Raw genomic sequence first — 17,541 nt, 5'->3', positions numbered from 1 at the left:
AAAGAGATTTGAGAAGATTGGAATTTTTTAACCATGCCTTTCTTGTAGAAAACCTAATGTGGCCCAGCCTCACCCAGACTCTGCCTGCAGCGGCCCCCAGCTAAATTGAGTTTGAGACCCCTGTCCTACACCATAAATCAGTAAGAGAGGGTACGACCTCTCTCATGGCCCCAAGTGGTGTGTGCATGCCAGAGCACTCTGGAAGGCACACAGAGTCTTTACAGACTACTCAGGATCAAACCTCTATCATCATGCAATCAATTATACAACTCTAAGCATATATGAGTAAATATTTCTAAGCATCAATCAACAATATAAACCTTACAGCTGGTTTTAATAACAGAATTCATTTGTTTCTCAAATGAGAAAGAGCTATCGAGAAACACTCCTAAATCTTTAGTTCTGAACTTTTCCAGTGGGCCAAGGTCAACATTATTAGATAATGCTAATTCTTTTCCCTTACATTATAACAATGTGAGGAGTTAATGCTAAGTATACTGCCATTAGCGGCTAATTCTAATTAGGGGTGAATAATTATTAGTAGCTAATGCTAATATCGTTTTCTCTTCCCTTTTAACAATGTGAACAACTAGTGCTAGGTAGGCTGATGCTAGCAGCTAATGCTAATTTGACGTGAATTAGCATTATATTAGTGAGGAGTTAATGCTAAGTAGGCTGCCATTAGTGGCTAATGCTAATTTTAGATGAAAAAGCATTAGCAGCTAATGCTCATATTGTTTTCCTTTGCTTTGTAAGAACGACAGCAGCTAATGATATGAAGTCTACCATTATTAACAATTGTTAATTTGATGTAAATTAGCATTATCTGATCATGGTAACCCTTTTCCCCTGCATTATAACTATGTCAGGAGTTAATGCTAACTAGGCTTCCATTAGGGGCTAACTCTAATTAGGTGAATAATTATTAGCAGCTAATGCTAATATTGTTTTCCCTTCCCTTTTAACAATGTGAGCAGCTAATTCTAATTTGATGTGAATTAGCATTATATTAGTGAGCAGTTAATGCTAAGTAGGCTGCCATTATTAACTAATGCTACTTTGACGTGAATTAGCATTATGTGCTAATACTAATACTGTTTTCCCTTACTTTTTAACAATGTGAGCGGCTAATTCTAAGTACGCTCTTGTAAATAGCTAATTCTAATTTAGTGTGAATTAGCATTATTCAATAATGCTAACACTGTTTTCTCTTACTTATTAAAAATGATAGTAGCTAATACTAATACTCTTTTCCGTTGGGTAACAACGATGTGAGGAGTTAATGCTAAGTAGGCTGCTTTTAGAGGCTTATTCTAATTAGGGCTGAATAATTATTAGTAGCTAATGCTAATACCGTTTTCTCTTTCCTTATAACAATATGAGCAGCTAATGCTAATTTGATGTGAATTAGCATTATATTAGTGAGGAGTTAATGCTAAGTAGGCTACCATTAGCAGCTAAAGCTAATTTGAGGTGAATAAGCATTAGTAGCTAACGCTAATACCCTTTTCTCTTGTGTTATAATGATGTGAGACGTTAATGCTAAATAGGCTTCCATGAGTGACTCCTTTCCCTTGCATTATAAAGATGTGAACAGTTTATGCTAAGTAAGCTGCCATTAGCAGTTAATGCTAATACTGTTTTCCCTTTCTTTATACAACTTGAGCAGCTATTGCTAAGTAGGCCACTTTTCTCTGCTAAAGATTTCTGTGACCATGATAGAAACTCTGATAAGCTAATGCTGCTAAGCTAATGCTGTTTATGGGTCCTGTTAGAATCAATATTTCATTCTCATTCTGTTGTTTGAGAACAATAACAGAAAAATGTGCACTTCAGAACAAATTTATTGTGAATTCAGCTGTGAATGTACAGTTTGTCATTATTTAAGCTTCCATTTCCAAATGTTAGCTGACACTTTATTAGGTACACTGGTATCTATATCAGGTACACCTGTGACCTAAATGTTCCTGCAAACAGACTCCTTGGAGACCCCTACACAAATATCCATGAACTATCCAGCTAGACTAGTGTGTCTGTCCCTGAAAATATTCCTGCATGTGTGATTGTTCATGTGTCATCTGCAGGAAACAAACAGGAAGTGAGTTATAGACACGGGAAATGTTTCCAGCTCTTCCTCCTCTATCAGATTTTCTCTCCATACCTGAGAGTGTCCAGTCTCCAGCCTGGATCCTTCAGTCCAGCCGACAGCAGCTTCATTCCTGAGGGACCTGGATGATTGTAGCTCAGGTCCAGCTCTCTCAGATGGGAGGGGTTGGAGCTCAGAGGTGAGGCCAGAGAAGTACAGCCTTCCTCTGTGATCAGACAGCCTGACAGACTGCAGACACACAAAACAACAATCCGTTTGTCAACAGTTGTTTTCTCTTTGTCACAATAACATCTATCCATCCATTGTAACTTTATTTATAAGTGACAATACCCAACAGACAACAACAGTCATCTGAAGCTGTTTAACAGTGTAAGGTGACCGCCTCCACTGTGAGCAGCACTTGGTGATGGTGGGAAGAAGAACTCCCTTTGACACAAAGATCCTCCCAGTGAAAACAGGCTCCAGGAGGAGCATCTACCATGACTGGTTGCAGGGTGAGGGGAAAGAGAAGAGGTGAGCTCAGAGAGACAAGAACAAAACAGAGAGACAAAAGTTAAGGACATGCAGTAGTGACATATAAAAGCATCAGGAGTGAAAAGTGGGGAGAAGAAAGCAGAGCATCATGGGAAGTCTACCAACAGCCTGAGCCTATAGCAGCATAACTAAGGGATGGTTCAGGGTCACCTGATCCAGCTCGAACTATAAGCTTTATCAAAAAGGAAAGTTTGAAGCTGATCTTCAAAGTAGAGAGGGTGTCTGTCTCCTGAACTCAAACTGGGAGCTGCTGCCACACCCAGTCCAACATAGCCAGGCTTTCTTTGCTGCTTTGACAAAACCTCAAATCCCAGTCAGAGATGATGAGCATCATCACAGTGATGATCATTTCTCTGTAACCCAGGCTTTCTGCTTCAGGATCTGTGCACGCTCACAGAACAAGGAGACCTTTAAACATCATTTCACTAAATGGATGGACTGAGCTCAGCCTACAGATGAACTGGTGCCAGAGATCATAAAGAACATCAAACAGTCAAATTCAACACTTTAATGGAAATATGAGATTAATGCTGCAGACAATCATGAAGCTGCTGAATTCATGAACATCAAGAATGCAGCGAGTGGTAAAATAAAGATTTGACCTCAGTGTGCTCAGTGTTCCTGTCTATTCCTAACATATTCCTAACATGATAGCTGCACTTTAGAGCTCTAAAACTGGAACTGACACATGTTTAAACTCCACATGTTACTCAGTACATTCAGTTCTGACACTCGCCCACAGTCCAACAAAGGAAACATGGAGATCACATCAGTTTGTCATCAAAGTCTAATTATTAGGGCAACTTAACCTGTTATTATCTCGTTAACTCATTAACTGATTAACGTCAGCAATTATTTTAATCACAGTTTTTAAAATCATGATTATTGTGAAAGTGCTCACTGGCTCTGAATATAACAGCCATGGGTCACAGGAGGGATGTTGATCAGTGCTGGCTTGAAATGGGCGTCATTATGGGTCTCAGCCAATGGGAGCATTGAGGGTGGGCCTAATACTACTGCAGCGCTCACATGACCCAGGACAGAAAGAAAGGGGCAGGGACAGAAACATGGAGACAGGTACAGATCTTTGACATGTTCATTTTAAACTGTTCCAGGAGGCAGTGTTGATACAACTAAAGTTATCTGTTGTTGAAGAAGTCGGTCTGAGGAACGTTCTTAGGATCAACAAATGACGGCATGTATGAGCCTCAAGACGCAGCATCACAAGAAGAACACATGAGCTGTAGAAAAAGGAGAGACTGAGAAAGCCACGGTGTTACAACATGAAACAGCTGTTGGTCTCTCTGGAGACTACTGGGCGTGGCTGGGTAACCATGGTTACCTGGGAGTTACAGAAACGTGCAGAACATGTGATTCATGTTGCACAGCAGTGGGACATTTGAAATACAGTCAGCACACTCCATACAGATAGTGCATCAAATATGATGCTGCTGCTAGACGTCTGCCTTTGAACACGTCCCTGCATCACGCACAACACCAAGGTTGCCATGGCGATCACAGCTGACAGGGACAAAGCGCACAGCTGGAAGCCTGCAGGTATATTTAACATGATGTATTTCTCAGTGTCCTGTCGGTGTGTGAGAGACAAACAGCCTCTGTATGTGTGTGTAAATACAGCATGAATATGTAGAGGACATGTTTGTGGATATAAGTAAATGAAAGCTCTGCGTCATTTGAATCTTCTTGTTTCTGTTGCAGGTCTGTGACTGAACTTCTGGGAGGAGAAACGTTGGTTTCATGCTCTGTGATTCTGTGTTTTGTCATCTCTCTCAGGTGATGGACAGCTCAGATGATGACCCCGCCTACGTGGTCAAATTCAAGTCTACATTCAGAACAGACCTGGAGACACGCAAGCAAAATGCCAACATTGTATATGTGAAAACTGCTGCTGGAGCCAGATTCAAGGAGCTCAAGTGTTTACCCAGATCTTACTGAACTCACTGCAGGAACAGAGGGTTGTTGGAGGGAAACCTGTGGAAGCAACAACATCCGAGCCACCAGAGAAGAAGTTGGCCCTGTTGGTGCTTCATCAGAGTGTGAACAGGAGGAAGACTCAGCTGAGAACAGTGTGGTGGATACAGAGCAGAGCCCACCATCAGTACAGAGGCCTGTCCATTACAGTGCTGCTCCAACATGCAGCACATGTACTTGGCCACAGCTGCAACATCTGTACCTGTGAAAGCTTCTTCTCTGTTGCTGCTCATATTGTGCAGAAGAAGAGAGTTTCTTTATCATCAGAAAATGTCAATGAGCTTGTGAGTCTTAGCAGCTGGCTCGGTGCAGAGGAGGAAGAACATGTCAAGTCAGAGGAAGATAAATGCAGTTCATGTTGTCAACTCAACCTGGACTGTTGAAAGAGTTTTTCTTTGTCTGGTTTCTGACTGAGATTCTCCAAAGGAAATCCAGCACAAACACACACTTCACACACTCAAAGTCCTGCACAGTAAATGAGCTGATGAGCGTTTGTGCTGCTGCCTGATAACAGAACAATAGTTCTGCTGCTTCCTGTTCTGGAAACACACATTTATAAATGTTCACTTGCTGTTGATCAAAGGTATGTTGGTGGCTCTGGACGCTGAGGGAACTTTGTAAAAAACTAGATCAAATGTTAACGTCCTGGCAGAGGCAAAGAACTTTGATTTGATATTTGATTAGATTCATGTTTCAGCTCAGACTGACAGAAATATTTGAACTGCTGCTGTGTTAAAGGGAACACTGCTGTTAGAAAGCACCTGATCTGTTTCTGCACACTGAATGTTGCACTTCTCATACTGCAGTACTATTACAATAAGTACACAATGCACTACTGATGAGCAAACCATGTGGCCAAACACTTTAAGAGACAGACTGGGATCATACCATTATGTGAAAGAGGACGGAAATGTCCCATAGACAGCAAGGGTAGTGGTAGAGACCAGTACACAGAGAAATGGGAGCTGTACTGAAATGCAAGCGTGTCAGGAAAGAGTGAAAAGGCAAAATGAGCAGCATCTGGCTGCATTTCAGTGATATTGGAGACCACAAAGCTGAGTGCAACATTTATACAGGAGATATACAGGAGATGCTGAGAGTAGAACTGATAAAATTAGGAGCTGGCTAAAGTGAGACCCATTTTTATTTCCACCCACTTTCCACTGTGGAGGACAAAAGGTTTCAAACTGGTCCAGGTCTTAAACCTCACGTGTTCTTCCTAATAGCAGTAAATGGATAAAAATAAGGCTTTTATGAAAACACTGAATAAAACTTGCTGCCTTTAAAAAGACTAAATGTACAGTTCAGTATTGAATACTACATAAAATAAACTATATATAAAGTGTGTCTGAATGGCAGAGATGCAGAAATATGTGCATGTAGCACAGAGCCACGGCTCAGTGTCTGAATGAGTCTCACAGACCTGAATGTGCTGTTGAAGCCATTTATAATTATAACGTAATTCTTTACTCGTTTGATCTGCTCCTTACCACAAGCCACCAGACGTAGAAGGTTTTGGACTTTTAACTATATTTTCTGAAGTTTTACAACTTTTCTTACTGTTAAAAACCTCGTTATGGCCATTCATGCTGTACAAAGTAATTAGACATGTGTGGTATCTACAGAAACGTCAGAATCTCAGCTAAAAGTTCACAAAACCATCTCAACAACCACCAAACAGCTGAAACAGCAGGTGAACAGATCACACAAAAAAGATGTAAACACAAATCCCCCTGATCATCTGTTTTTTAAACATGAAGCGTCGTTTTGGACGTTCATTTACTGCTGGTTCAGTGAATTTTGGTTGGACAGTGATGAAACCTGCAGCCTCAGAATCTGTGAGAAGTCTGCTTTCAGCACGCAACAGCATTGTTGTGTTGTGTGGATCCACCTCTGCAAACTCTTCACTGTTTCACCATCATGTTTCTACTTAGACAATAACAAAGGAAGCAGTTCCCAGGAACTACTTCCTGTCTTGTTAACATAAGAGTATGTTGCCCTTCAAAACACCTCCACTTCTCCTCTTATTAGAGGACTGCCTTATTATTAATCTGCTAATTCTGTCAGTTGATGAAAGAAAAATGCTTGATCTCACCTGAGAGTTTCCAGTGTACAGTGTGGACTCTTCAGTCCTTCAGACAGAAGCTTCACGCCTGAATCCTTCAGGTTATTGTTACTCAGGTCCAGCTGTCTCAGATTAGAGGTCTGAGAGCTGAGACCTGAGGCCAGAGCTTCACAGCTTCTCTCTGACAGGTCACAGTGACTCAGTCTGAAAAATAACAGATAAACAATTACAAAAATAAAACACTTATGTTGAAGCGTAATGAGATACTATTATATTTAGCAATATTTCATCTTGTTTTGTCAGGAAACTGAGCACTGATGCAGAGCAACATGTGGAGAGAATCAGAGGAGAAGAAGTGAAGAGAGAACAGCAGTAAAACAACACTGAATTGTTCAGTGTGCTTTTGATATCAACAGAATGTGTCAAATTTCTTTATTTTGTATTTGTTTTAGTAGAATTGATGATTATCACTTAGATAACAACCACAGGCCAGGTCTAAATTGCACTTTGGTGACACTTACACCCAGAAATATTTCAGAAACGTGGACAATTTGTGCTCCATTGTATTCAGTATTGAACAAACTGAGTACCGATGACCACTTAATATTTTTGATATTTTATTTGAGTTGTTCCACCTGATCTGTGTTAACTAGAATAAACATTTAAAAGCTAAAGCTATGATCACATATGTACTTACAGAGCTTTGTTGGAGGCTTTGACCACTGGCAGCAGCCTCAGTAGAGCCTTTTTAAAGGCTCATGTTCTCACTTAGATCATTTATTTCTACTTACATTTCATTCTGGGAAAAATGGGGATTACTTTGGAAACAGGAAGTATTTTCCCCAATAAGCAGCCCTGGATTAGTAAATCACTCCAACATGTTCTCAGTCAGAAGAAGCTGTCTTGTTATGAGGGAGAGAAGAAAAGCAGCTAAAATCAGGTGTAAAAGTAAAGCAGAGGATGAGCTGAATAAAGGACACTCAAGGCTGGCTTGGAAAGGAATGAAGTCCATGTTGGGGATGCAGAACAAGGAGCAAAGATGAATGTGATGCTGAATCAGCAGAAGACTTGGACTCATTTGATTCCAGCTTTGATATCATTGATTTCAATGAAGAGCTTTGTGATTGTAGCAAAGGGCTGGTAGCTCTGAGAGTCCCACTGATGAGGTGTTTGTGAAGATTCGCAGTCATCTAAAGAGCTTAGAAAAAAAGGCATCTGGACTTCTTTAAGTTCTTTGAAGACGTTTCACCTTTCACCTCTCATCCAAGAAGCTTCTTTATTTCTAGTGTCAAATGGTGGAGAGTCCCAGATTAGCCTGTGTACAAACAGACTTCAGCCATATGAGAGTGAGTGTGAGTGAATGAGAGCACACACAGGACACTCTGATCTCTGAATGTGTGTGACGCAGTGAAAAAGAGGATTGTACTGGATATACTGTGACTGACAAACAGAGTTTAAAGAGAAAGGTGTTTGGATTAAAATGGATTATGCTAAAGTGAACGTGCTAATGAAATCTGAACTGACTGAAATGTGAAGTGAAGATAATTCAGATGTAAAAGACAGAGAAACTGATAATAAGGTGGGGCTGGAGTTCAGTGAAGGGCATGTAAACACCTGATTGGTTGAGTAGATATCAGATCGACAGTTTCACAGTTTTCCCTGTGGATTATAACTTTAAGAAGATGTGACATTCATCAAGGAATCCTGCTCTCCGGATTATTTCCATGAACACTGAGCTGGATCACATCTACAGTGCTGGAAGTGCCCGTCTCACCACCAACCTCTCTGTGCACATTCACTTTTCAACCCTTTGTGAGACACTAAACGTGTAAATCTGAGTATTTATCTATGTTAGTGCAAACACCTCTAATAGGTTGGTTTAGTCTTTCCAAGTCATATCTTCCCTTAGATCTGCGGTCCAGGCTCCTAAAATCATCCTAGTTTAACAAGCACTACAATCTAGAGGAGAACTGCACTAACAGGTGTGACTGATGAGATCTGACCTGCAAGGATACTCATGTTTATGTATATCAGGACAAGCAGGGAAGACCTGGACATCAACCCTGTCAGGCTGCCTGAGTCCTCTCACCCACATCAGCTCAGAACTCTGCATTATCTACTGAGTCAGACTCAGAGGATCAGGGATCAGAAGTTCTACAAAGAGTAGAACCAGACTTCCTGTATAGAGGTGTGTGGGCCTACTGATCCACAGTGTCAGCACAACTTTCACATCATATTCATCTCAGCACAACTAAAACATGTGACTGACCTCAGAGTTTTAAATCGACATCGTGGATTCTCCAGAAGAACACACAGCTGCTTCACTCCTGAATCCTGCAGGTTGTTGTAGGTTCCACTCAGGTCCAGCACTCTGGGATACGAGGGGTTGGACTTCAGCGCTGCTGCCAGATAATCACAGCTGATCTCTGACAAACCACAGTCCATCAATCTGTATAAAGAATGAAAGATGTAAGTTTATTAGACAAAGTGTGAGCTTGAAATCATTCAGTGTTTCATCATCTGTTCAGAGCTGAAGAAGGTTCAGAATGTAGAAGTTTAGAAAATGGAAACTCCAAACAGCCGAAGCCAACAGGAAGCAGCTTCAAACAAACACAACAAGAGAAAAAAACTCTGATGTTTCACATTAAAGTCGTACATTTATCATAAAAACAGGACAAAGACTTGAAAAAGTCGTGTTTTTCCTTCCAGGAACCACATGGCTTCACTTTTAAAGGTGAAGTGTGAAAGAAATGGACATATTTGAAGTCCAACACCTTTTTCCAGTCACATTATTAAAGCAGACAAACTACAAGCTCATTTTCATTCCAACAAGTCATCTTCTGACCTGGACTAACAACACTGGTCTCTATGTGCAGCTGGCTGTGAGACCAGTGCTCAGGGAGCGTCTACAAAGTGCAACAGTGAAAGAACATCACACACTCATTTGAGGAAATATGATGAAATGTTGTGTATTAGCAGCAAGTTATTGAATCATTTTCCTCAGAAACCAAACAAAATGATTGACAAACATGTTTTTACAAACTCAGTGTTGGACTTGGATCAGCAGGATAAGCTGATGTTTAAAGGCATTTGAGTCTCGCTGTATGAGAGTCCAGTTATTACTCAATATTTATGGATGATGTTCTTTCAGTGTTGCACTTTGTAGACGCTCCCTGAGCCTCACAGCCAGCTGCACATGGACCAGCTGACATTACCCAGCATTAGAGGCGGCTGTAAAAAAATGGATTTTCCTATTTAAATGGTTTTAATTTGAATAAAGCGATGTTGATTCATTCAATCCTGAATCGATTTTTCATATAAATGTATTTTGCCAGAATCTCAGGTTAAAGCTCCCAAAAGTATTTCAACAACAAGCAAACAGATAAAACAGTAAATGAGAGCAGCTAAACACACAAAGATGGAAACACAGAGCGTGGATCGTTCACGCGACGGCACATACACGGACACGCCGCCGGGGCTGAAAGTGGACAGCTCACAGATCCTGAAGCTGCAGGTTTCATCTGTCTCCAACCAAAACTGAGTGAACCTGCAGCAAAAGAAGATCCAAACTCTGCTTTACGTTTGATGAACATCGTCATGAATTCTCTCTGACTTTGACGTTTACTTCCTGCACAGCTCTCTCTCTCTCAGTGTACTTCAAGAACAGTTTACCTTCAAAAATCTGTTTCCTGCATTATTCACTGCTTATTACGCACCAGTCTGCTGTTGTGTTCACTGCTGTCGGCCTCCGAAAACAAAGCCTCAATTCTGCTGTTCAATACTGAAGAAATTTAAACCTTTTAAAATGATGACAGATTACAAACTCTCAGCTGTGTCTGTAATCAAACCTCTGTAACTTTGCTTCACTTCAGCAGCATCAGGTCATGTTCACATGTTGATTCATGGTTTGCTTCAGTTTTTGATCGACTGCAGAATATTTTGAAGGTTATCTGCTATAAAAAGCCAGAACAGGAAAATCTGCTTCATGTGTTTCTGTTTGATCCTCAGTGACTTTGACACAAAGGCCTCTGCTGTGATGATCACACCTCTGATCAAGTCTCACAGTGTCAGCTTTGTTTTTATACATATGGATATGTGCTGATAAATGATCAGAATTATAATATTTCCCACTGTCTGCTGTGTGCCGTGACCTTTGACCTGCTAAAGACAGTCAGCTGTGGATTATTCATTGTTGTGTCTGATACTTAGGACTGTGAGGAAGAAGCTACACAGTTAATCAGGGTCCCCTCTCTCTGAATCAGGAAAGGTGTGGGCCGCGGGCCATACGTTGAGTCTCACTGTTTGAAATGTGAACATTGTTCTGCTGCAGTCAATGGACTAAACCAGAGAAGAAGAAAACAGACTTTACCATGAAGATCCTCAGTGTGGATCAGTATAATATCAGCCTGATGTCTGCAGTTTAGTGTTAGCACAACTTTCACATCATATTCATCTCAGCACAACTAAAACATGCTGACTGACCTCAGAGTTTCAAGTCCACATCCTGGACTCTCCAGGAAACCACACAGATGCTTCACTCCTGGATCCTGCAGGTTGTTATTGTTACTCAGGTCCAGCTCTCTCAGATGGGAGGGGTTGGACTTCAGCGCTGCTGCCAGATAATCACAGCTGATCTTTGACAAACCACAGCTCTCCAATCTGTATAAAGAATGAAAGATGTAAGTTTATTAGACAAAGTGTGAGCTTGAAATCATTCAGTGTTTCATCATCTGTTCAGAGCTGAAGAAGGTTCAGAATGTAGAAGTTTAGAAAATGGAAACTCCAAACAGCTGAAGCCAACAGGAAGCAGCTTCAAACAAACAAGAGAAAAAAAATGAATTTTTCACATTGAAGTCGTACATTTATCATAAAGTTGTCAAGTTTTGCCGTGTGAAATAAAAAAAACTGAACAGGAATCCTCAGAGTTGAACCCTCTGCACAGAGGTTCAGGTTCCTCTTCAGGTCCCAAAGTGCAGAACAACAAGGTTTCAAACAGCTTCGTTCCAGCAGCATCAGCCACAGAAATGCAGAGATAATTCTTTGGATCTCTTGGTTGTGTTGTATGATGCTGTGTTTGCATATCTGGTGTCTGTGTTGCTTTGTGAGGACGGATCATTTACTGCAGCTCCAGATAAACAGAGCTGGACCTGAACCTGGTAGCTTCACTTAGAAGACACTTGTGACGGGAACGTCAGGTCAAAAAAGTGCCCCTCCGACAGACAAACCCATCTGTTCTCTGATTGGATAGTTACATTTGTGATTGACATGACATTGACCAATCAGATGAAAGGAAGAAAAATAGGGTCAAAATTCGTACTTGTAACTTGCAGGGTTTTTTTTTTGGCTAAGTCCACACACAAATCTTTTTTCAGACACACACAAATCTTTTTTTTACACACACACAAATCTTTTTTACACATACAAATTTTTTTCACGCACACACAAATTCTTTTTACACATACAAATCCTGATTTACAAGTACAAAATATTTATGACCACATTTTGAGCCCATACAAATGTTCTGCAGACGAGTCCATGCGCTCACAACAAAGCTCAGTGTGGACGACGCTGTGCACGCTCCAATGCTGATTGGTTAGAAAGTGGGCGGGAACAGGGAAGAGAGCGACAGCAGTGTTCAGCACAAACACGAAGGATCAAAGAAGAAGAACATGACAAGCTCAGATGGAGGCTGCAGTGGACACTTTTCATTGTTTTAACATTCGCTTTCACTTCAGCTTCACCAACAACAGCACAAGCAGAGCAGCCCACTGACTGAGTGGCCGTGACGGCGCCCCCTGGTGACTGTAAACCACTACAACATGTAGACGGCCGTCTGCTGCTCATTTCTTTGCCACCATCACAGGAGCTCTTTATCATGTTCTACACTCTCATTGGTTCTTTGTGTGCTTGTTTTTTACAACAGTAGTCATTGTGATTGTTCAAAGAAGACAGTCAGCTGTGACTAAATGTAGCTCCTACAGCAGTGATTGGAATAACTACTGAAGCTAATCCAGTATCAAAGCTCAGGAATCAGCAGCTCCCACCTCGTTTTCTTTGAACAACTATTTTTAGCTGCTGTGTTTTTGTGTTTCTGCGGACCTCAGACATCCTGCTGCTCTGGAGAACTGAAGCTCTAAAGGCTTCAGCCTTTATCTCCAAGAAACAAAGCTGATCATGGAGACCCAGCAGGTCAGCTGATCTGTGGACAGCACCAGCATCTTTAAGTAAGTCTGAGAGGTGAGCAGTCTTTGGAAGCCTTTACTGTCTGATAGTCTCAGAGCAGGATTTGGATCATTATTTGGCTTTTCTTCTATTATTATGTTTAGTTTCTGCTTCACAGATATTCTCTGAGATGTTCTCTGAAATGTTTCCCACTGTTGGACAAACTTTCACAGTTTCTTCATAAAGGAGATCTCCTGTGCAGTCCATCTGTGATAATATGTTAAACACTGAATTATGATTCATATCTGAATGTACTGACTGTTAATTATTGATGAGAACATAATCAGTAAATATAAATATGTTTGAGTTTGGCTTTGATGAATCAGACTAAAAGTAATAAAATAATGATTTTAGAGACAGGCCTAACTCAGGCCAGCTGACAGCCTGTGTACAAACAGACTTCAGCCATATGAGAGTGAGTGTGAGTGAATGAGAGCACACACAGGACACTCTGATCTCTGAATGTGTGTGACGCAGTGAAAAAGAGGATTGTACTGGATATACTGTGACTGACAAACAGAGTTTAAAGAGAAAGGTGTTTGGATTAAAATGGATTATGCTAAAGTGAACGTGCTAATGAAATCTGAACTGACTGAAATGTGAAGTGAAGATAATTCAGATGTAAAAGAGACAGAAACTGATAATAAGGTGGGGCTGGAGATCAGTGAATCAGAATCAGAATACTTTATTGATCCCTGGGGGAAATTATTTTTTGTTACAGTGCTCCATTTTAAAACAACATTAAGACAAGACAGACAATACACTAACTAAGAATAGTACAATATATACATATATATACATACATACATACATAAGTCACTCATAAATAAATATTTGGAAAAGAAACATGTGTAGTTGTAGTAGCAAACAGTGTGTTAAGTGGATGCGTTGTACAGGGAGCCACAGGCAGGAATGATTTCCTGTGTCGTTCAGTGGTGCTTTTTGGTAATCTCAGTCTCTCACTGAACGAGCTCCTGTGACTGACCAGCATGTCATGGAGTGGGTGGGAGGGGTTATCCAACATTGTCTTTATCTTGGACAGCATCCGCCTCTCCGACACCACCTTGAGGGAGTCCAGCTCCGTCCCAACAACATTGCTGGCCTTACGGATTAGTTTATTAAGTCTGTTGGCATCTGCGACCCTCAGCCTGCTCCCCCAGCATGCAACAGCATAGAGGATCGCACTGGCCACAACAGACTCATAGAAAATCCTCAGCATTTTCTGGCAGATGTTGAAGGACCTCAGTCGCCTCAAGAAATAGAGACGACTCTGGCCCTTCCTGTAAAGTGCTGTGGTGTTTTTAGCCCAGTCCAGTTTATTGTCAATGTGTACTCCAAGGTATTTATAGTCCTCCACAATGTCAACACTGACCCCCTGGATTGAAACAGGGGTCAAGTGTTTCCTGGTCTTCCTGAAGTCCACGATCAGTTCCTTGGTCTTTGCCACGTTGAGCTGCAGATGATTCTGCTCACACCACGTGACAAAGGAGTCGACCACAGCCCGGTACTCTGTCTCATCATCCCTGCTGATGCATCCAACCACCGCAGAGTCATCAGAGAACTTCTGAAGATTGCAGGTCTCTGTGCAGTGGCTGAAGTCTGTGGTGTAGAGGGTGAAGAGGAAGGGGGAGAGGACAGTCCCCTGTGGTGCCCCTGTGTTGCTGATCACCTTGTCAGACACACACTGTGGGAGACGTACATATTGTGGTCTTCCTGTCAGGTAATCAACAATCCAGGACACCAGAGAAGCATCCACCTGCATCGCTGCTAACTTATCACCCAGGAGGGTCGGCCTGATGGTGTTGAAAGCACTGGAAAAGTCAAAAAACATGACCCTCACAGTGCTCGCCGGCTGGTCCAGATGGGTGTAGACACGATTGAGCAGGTAGATGATGGCGTCCTCAGTTCCGAGACGAGGCTGATAAGCGAACTGAAGGGGATCCAGATGTGGTCTTACTATGGGTCGCAGCTGGTCCAGGATGAGCCTTTCCAGGGTCTTCATGATGTGGGAGGTCAATGCCACGGGCCTGTAATCCTGGGGGCCACTGGGACGAGGCGTCTTTGGTACAGGGACGAGGCATGATGTCTTCCACATCACCGGGACCCTCTGCAGACTCAGACTCAGCATAAACAGTTTATGAAAGACTCCACACAGCTGGGGGGCACAGGTCTTGAGGACAAGGGGACTCACTCCGTCTGGTCCAGCAGACTTGCCTGAGTGAAGTCTCCTCATTTGCATCTCAACCTGGTATTGAGTGAAGGTGATGGGTGGGGGAGGGGTGTCAGGAATCTCACAGGAGGCAACATGTGAAGAGAGAGGCTGGCACAGTGGTGTGGCTCTGGATTCCAGGCTGACTACAGGTGAGGTTGTGGGGGTGGGAGCAGACACTGTGGTGTCGAATCTATTGAAAAACAGATTCAACTCATTGGCTCTATTCTCACCTCCCTCAGCTCCCCTGCTGTTGGTTGGCCTGAATCCAGTGATGGTCTTCATGCCCCTCCACACCTCTCTCATGCTGTTCTGCTGGAGTTTCCACTCCAGCTTCCTCCTGTAATTGTCCTTAGCCTCTCTGATCTTGTCCTTTAGTAACACCTGGGTCTTCCTCACCTCCTCTTTGTTGCCCCCTCTGAAAGCCCTGAAGGGCATGTAAACACCTGATTGGTTGAGTAGATATCAGATCGACGGTTTCACAGTTTTCCCTGTGGATTATAACTTTAAGAAGATGTGACATTCATCAAGGAATCCTGCTCTCCAGATTATTTCCACGAACACTGAGCTGGATCACATCTACAGTGCTGGAAGTGCCCGTCTCACCACCAACCTCTCTGTGCACATTCACTTTTCAACCCTTTGTGAGACACTAAAGGTGTAGATCTGAGGATTAATCTGTGTTAGTGCGAACACCTCTAATAGGTTGGTTTAGTCTTTCCAAGTCATATCTTCCCTTAGATCTGCGGTCCAGGCTCCTAAAATCATCCTAGTTTAACAAGCACTACAATCTAGAGGAGAACTGCACTAACAGGTGTGACTGATGAGATCTGACCTGCAAGGATACTCATGTTTATGTATCAGGACAAGCAGGGAAGACCTGGGCCCTGTTTCAGGAAGCCGGTTTAGTGGAAAAACTGAGTAAGTATACCCTGAGTTAACGAAAACTCTGGGTTTTCGGTTTCACAAAGCGAATTCAGATGAAGCCTATGACGACACACTCCGTGAAGCTAACCTGCCCCCTAGCAGGTTTACTACAACTAACCCTGACTGTCTCCGCCCCTTTGTCGGAAACCTGACAGTAGGAAGTGTCGGACATGGCGTGCCCCTTCCTTGAAGAGCCAGTATATGTTGAAGCCCAAATTCTCCGCAGAGCTCACCGCCGGGAGAGAGTGATCAGAGCGCGTTTGGACATTTTATCATTTCCTGATGATTTTCTGTGTGAACGTTACCGTTTCTCAGCACAATCTATAATTTATTTGGATAACATCCTCAGGCCATATATTACGCATGTGACACATCGCGGACATGCTCTCAGTTCATTACATATTATTTGTATTGCACTTCGGTTTCTTGCAAACGGGAGCTTTCTGTATAATATTGGTGACGCTGAGCACGTTTCCAAGGCTACCGTCTGTCGGGCAGTCAGGAATGTTACAGTTGCACTGAAACGTCTCCTGTACTCGTTTGTGGTGTTCCCCGGTCATAGACCCACAAGATTCATCAAAGAGGGATGCCACAAAATTGCAGGTATCAGGATGACCAAAACTTAATGTATGATGTGGTGATACTTGAACTACTACTTAAATTGTACATTTATTTTCACGGTTCCCAGGCGTGATTGGCTGTATAGATGGCACTCACATTCCAATCATTGCTCCTTCAGTAAATGAAGGAGACTATGTGAACAGGAAGTCTTTCCACAGCATTAATGTACAGGTACATAGTTCCCTGTAGCATTTCAGACTAACAAATTATTTCATTATAGTAATGGATGCTAATTTGTGTTCTCTGCACTGTGAAGATCATATGTGATGCTGCCAACATTATCACAAATGTGGAAGCCAAGCGGCCAGGCTCTGTCCATGACTCACAAATATTCCGTGAATGTACACTGAGCACAAAATTTGGACATGGTGAGTTGAGAATACTTTAAAATATATAAAGACCAATTGCTTCAGGGACATTTGAACTGAAGTGTATCCTTCTGTCTTAGGAGAGTTCACTGGCTACTTGCTTGGTGATAGGGGGTATCCATGTTTACCCTATTTGCTTACCCCTTACCCTGACCCTGAACCGGGCCCACAGCAGCGATATAATCTGGCTAATTGCAGGACAAGAGCCAGAGTTGAAATGACTATCGGAATGCTTAAGGCCCGGTTCCAGTGCCTGCAAAGACTCAGGGTCACCCCAGAAAGGGCATGTGACATTATTGTGGCATGTGTGATTCTTCACAACATTGCCACAATTAGAGGAGAACACTGTCCTTCTGAACCAAACATCAGCAGTGATCCAAACCATGAACATCCTGACCCTCCCACGGACATACAAGATGGAAGCGCAGTCAGAGACACCATATGTCACAATCATTTCTTTTGACCCATCACCTCAACATGTTGAAAGAAGAATAAA

At 42.3% G+C, this 17,541-nt stretch overlaps 3 protein-coding genes and 1 long non-coding RNA gene across 4 annotated transcripts in view; 1 reads left to right on the top strand and 3 right to left on the bottom strand.

Annotated features, from left to right (window-relative positions):
• LOC309702195 (protein NLRC3-like) overlaps nt 1-17,541 on the bottom strand; it is a 78,601-nt gene that overhangs the window by 33,673 nt on the left and 27,387 nt on the right. The gene's annotated exons all lie outside the window — the stretch shown is intronic.
• LOC309697132 (NACHT, LRR and PYD domains-containing protein 12-like) overlaps nt 1-17,541 on the bottom strand; it is a gene marked incomplete at its 5' end in the record, with an annotated part of 47,566 nt that overhangs the window by 6,423 nt on the left and 23,602 nt on the right. Inside the window, 4 exons of the mRNA XM_082518797.1 lie at nt 2,167-2,335; nt 6,729-6,902; nt 8,968-9,147; nt 11,181-11,353. Of these exons, the coding sequence (XP_082374923.1) occupies nt 2,167-2,335; nt 6,729-6,902; nt 8,968-9,147; nt 11,181-11,353 (696 nt within the window). The remainder of the gene's footprint in view (nt 1-2,166; nt 2,336-6,728; nt 6,903-8,967; nt 9,148-11,180; nt 11,354-17,541) is intronic.
• LOC309702246 (uncharacterized protein) overlaps nt 1-17,541 on the bottom strand; it is a 139,708-nt gene that overhangs the window by 121,905 nt on the left and 262 nt on the right. The gene's annotated exons all lie outside the window — the stretch shown is intronic.
• Nucleotides 16,298-17,512, top strand: LOC309702518. The gene is made up of 3 exons (XR_014275582.1): nt 16,298-16,848; nt 16,934-17,045; nt 17,126-17,512. It is a non-coding gene; the product is annotated as an uncharacterized lncRNA (long non-coding RNA).

Source organism: Aulonocara stuartgranti (genome assembly GCF_965226115.1).
Source record: "Aulonocara stuartgranti genome assembly, chromosome: 3".
In the NCBI taxonomy this organism is placed as follows: Eukaryota; Metazoa; Chordata; class Actinopteri; order Cichliformes; family Cichlidae; genus Aulonocara; species Aulonocara stuartgranti.
The sequence above is the reverse complement of the archived record's forward strand: the minus strand, read 5'-3'. Positions and strand labels throughout refer to the sequence as shown.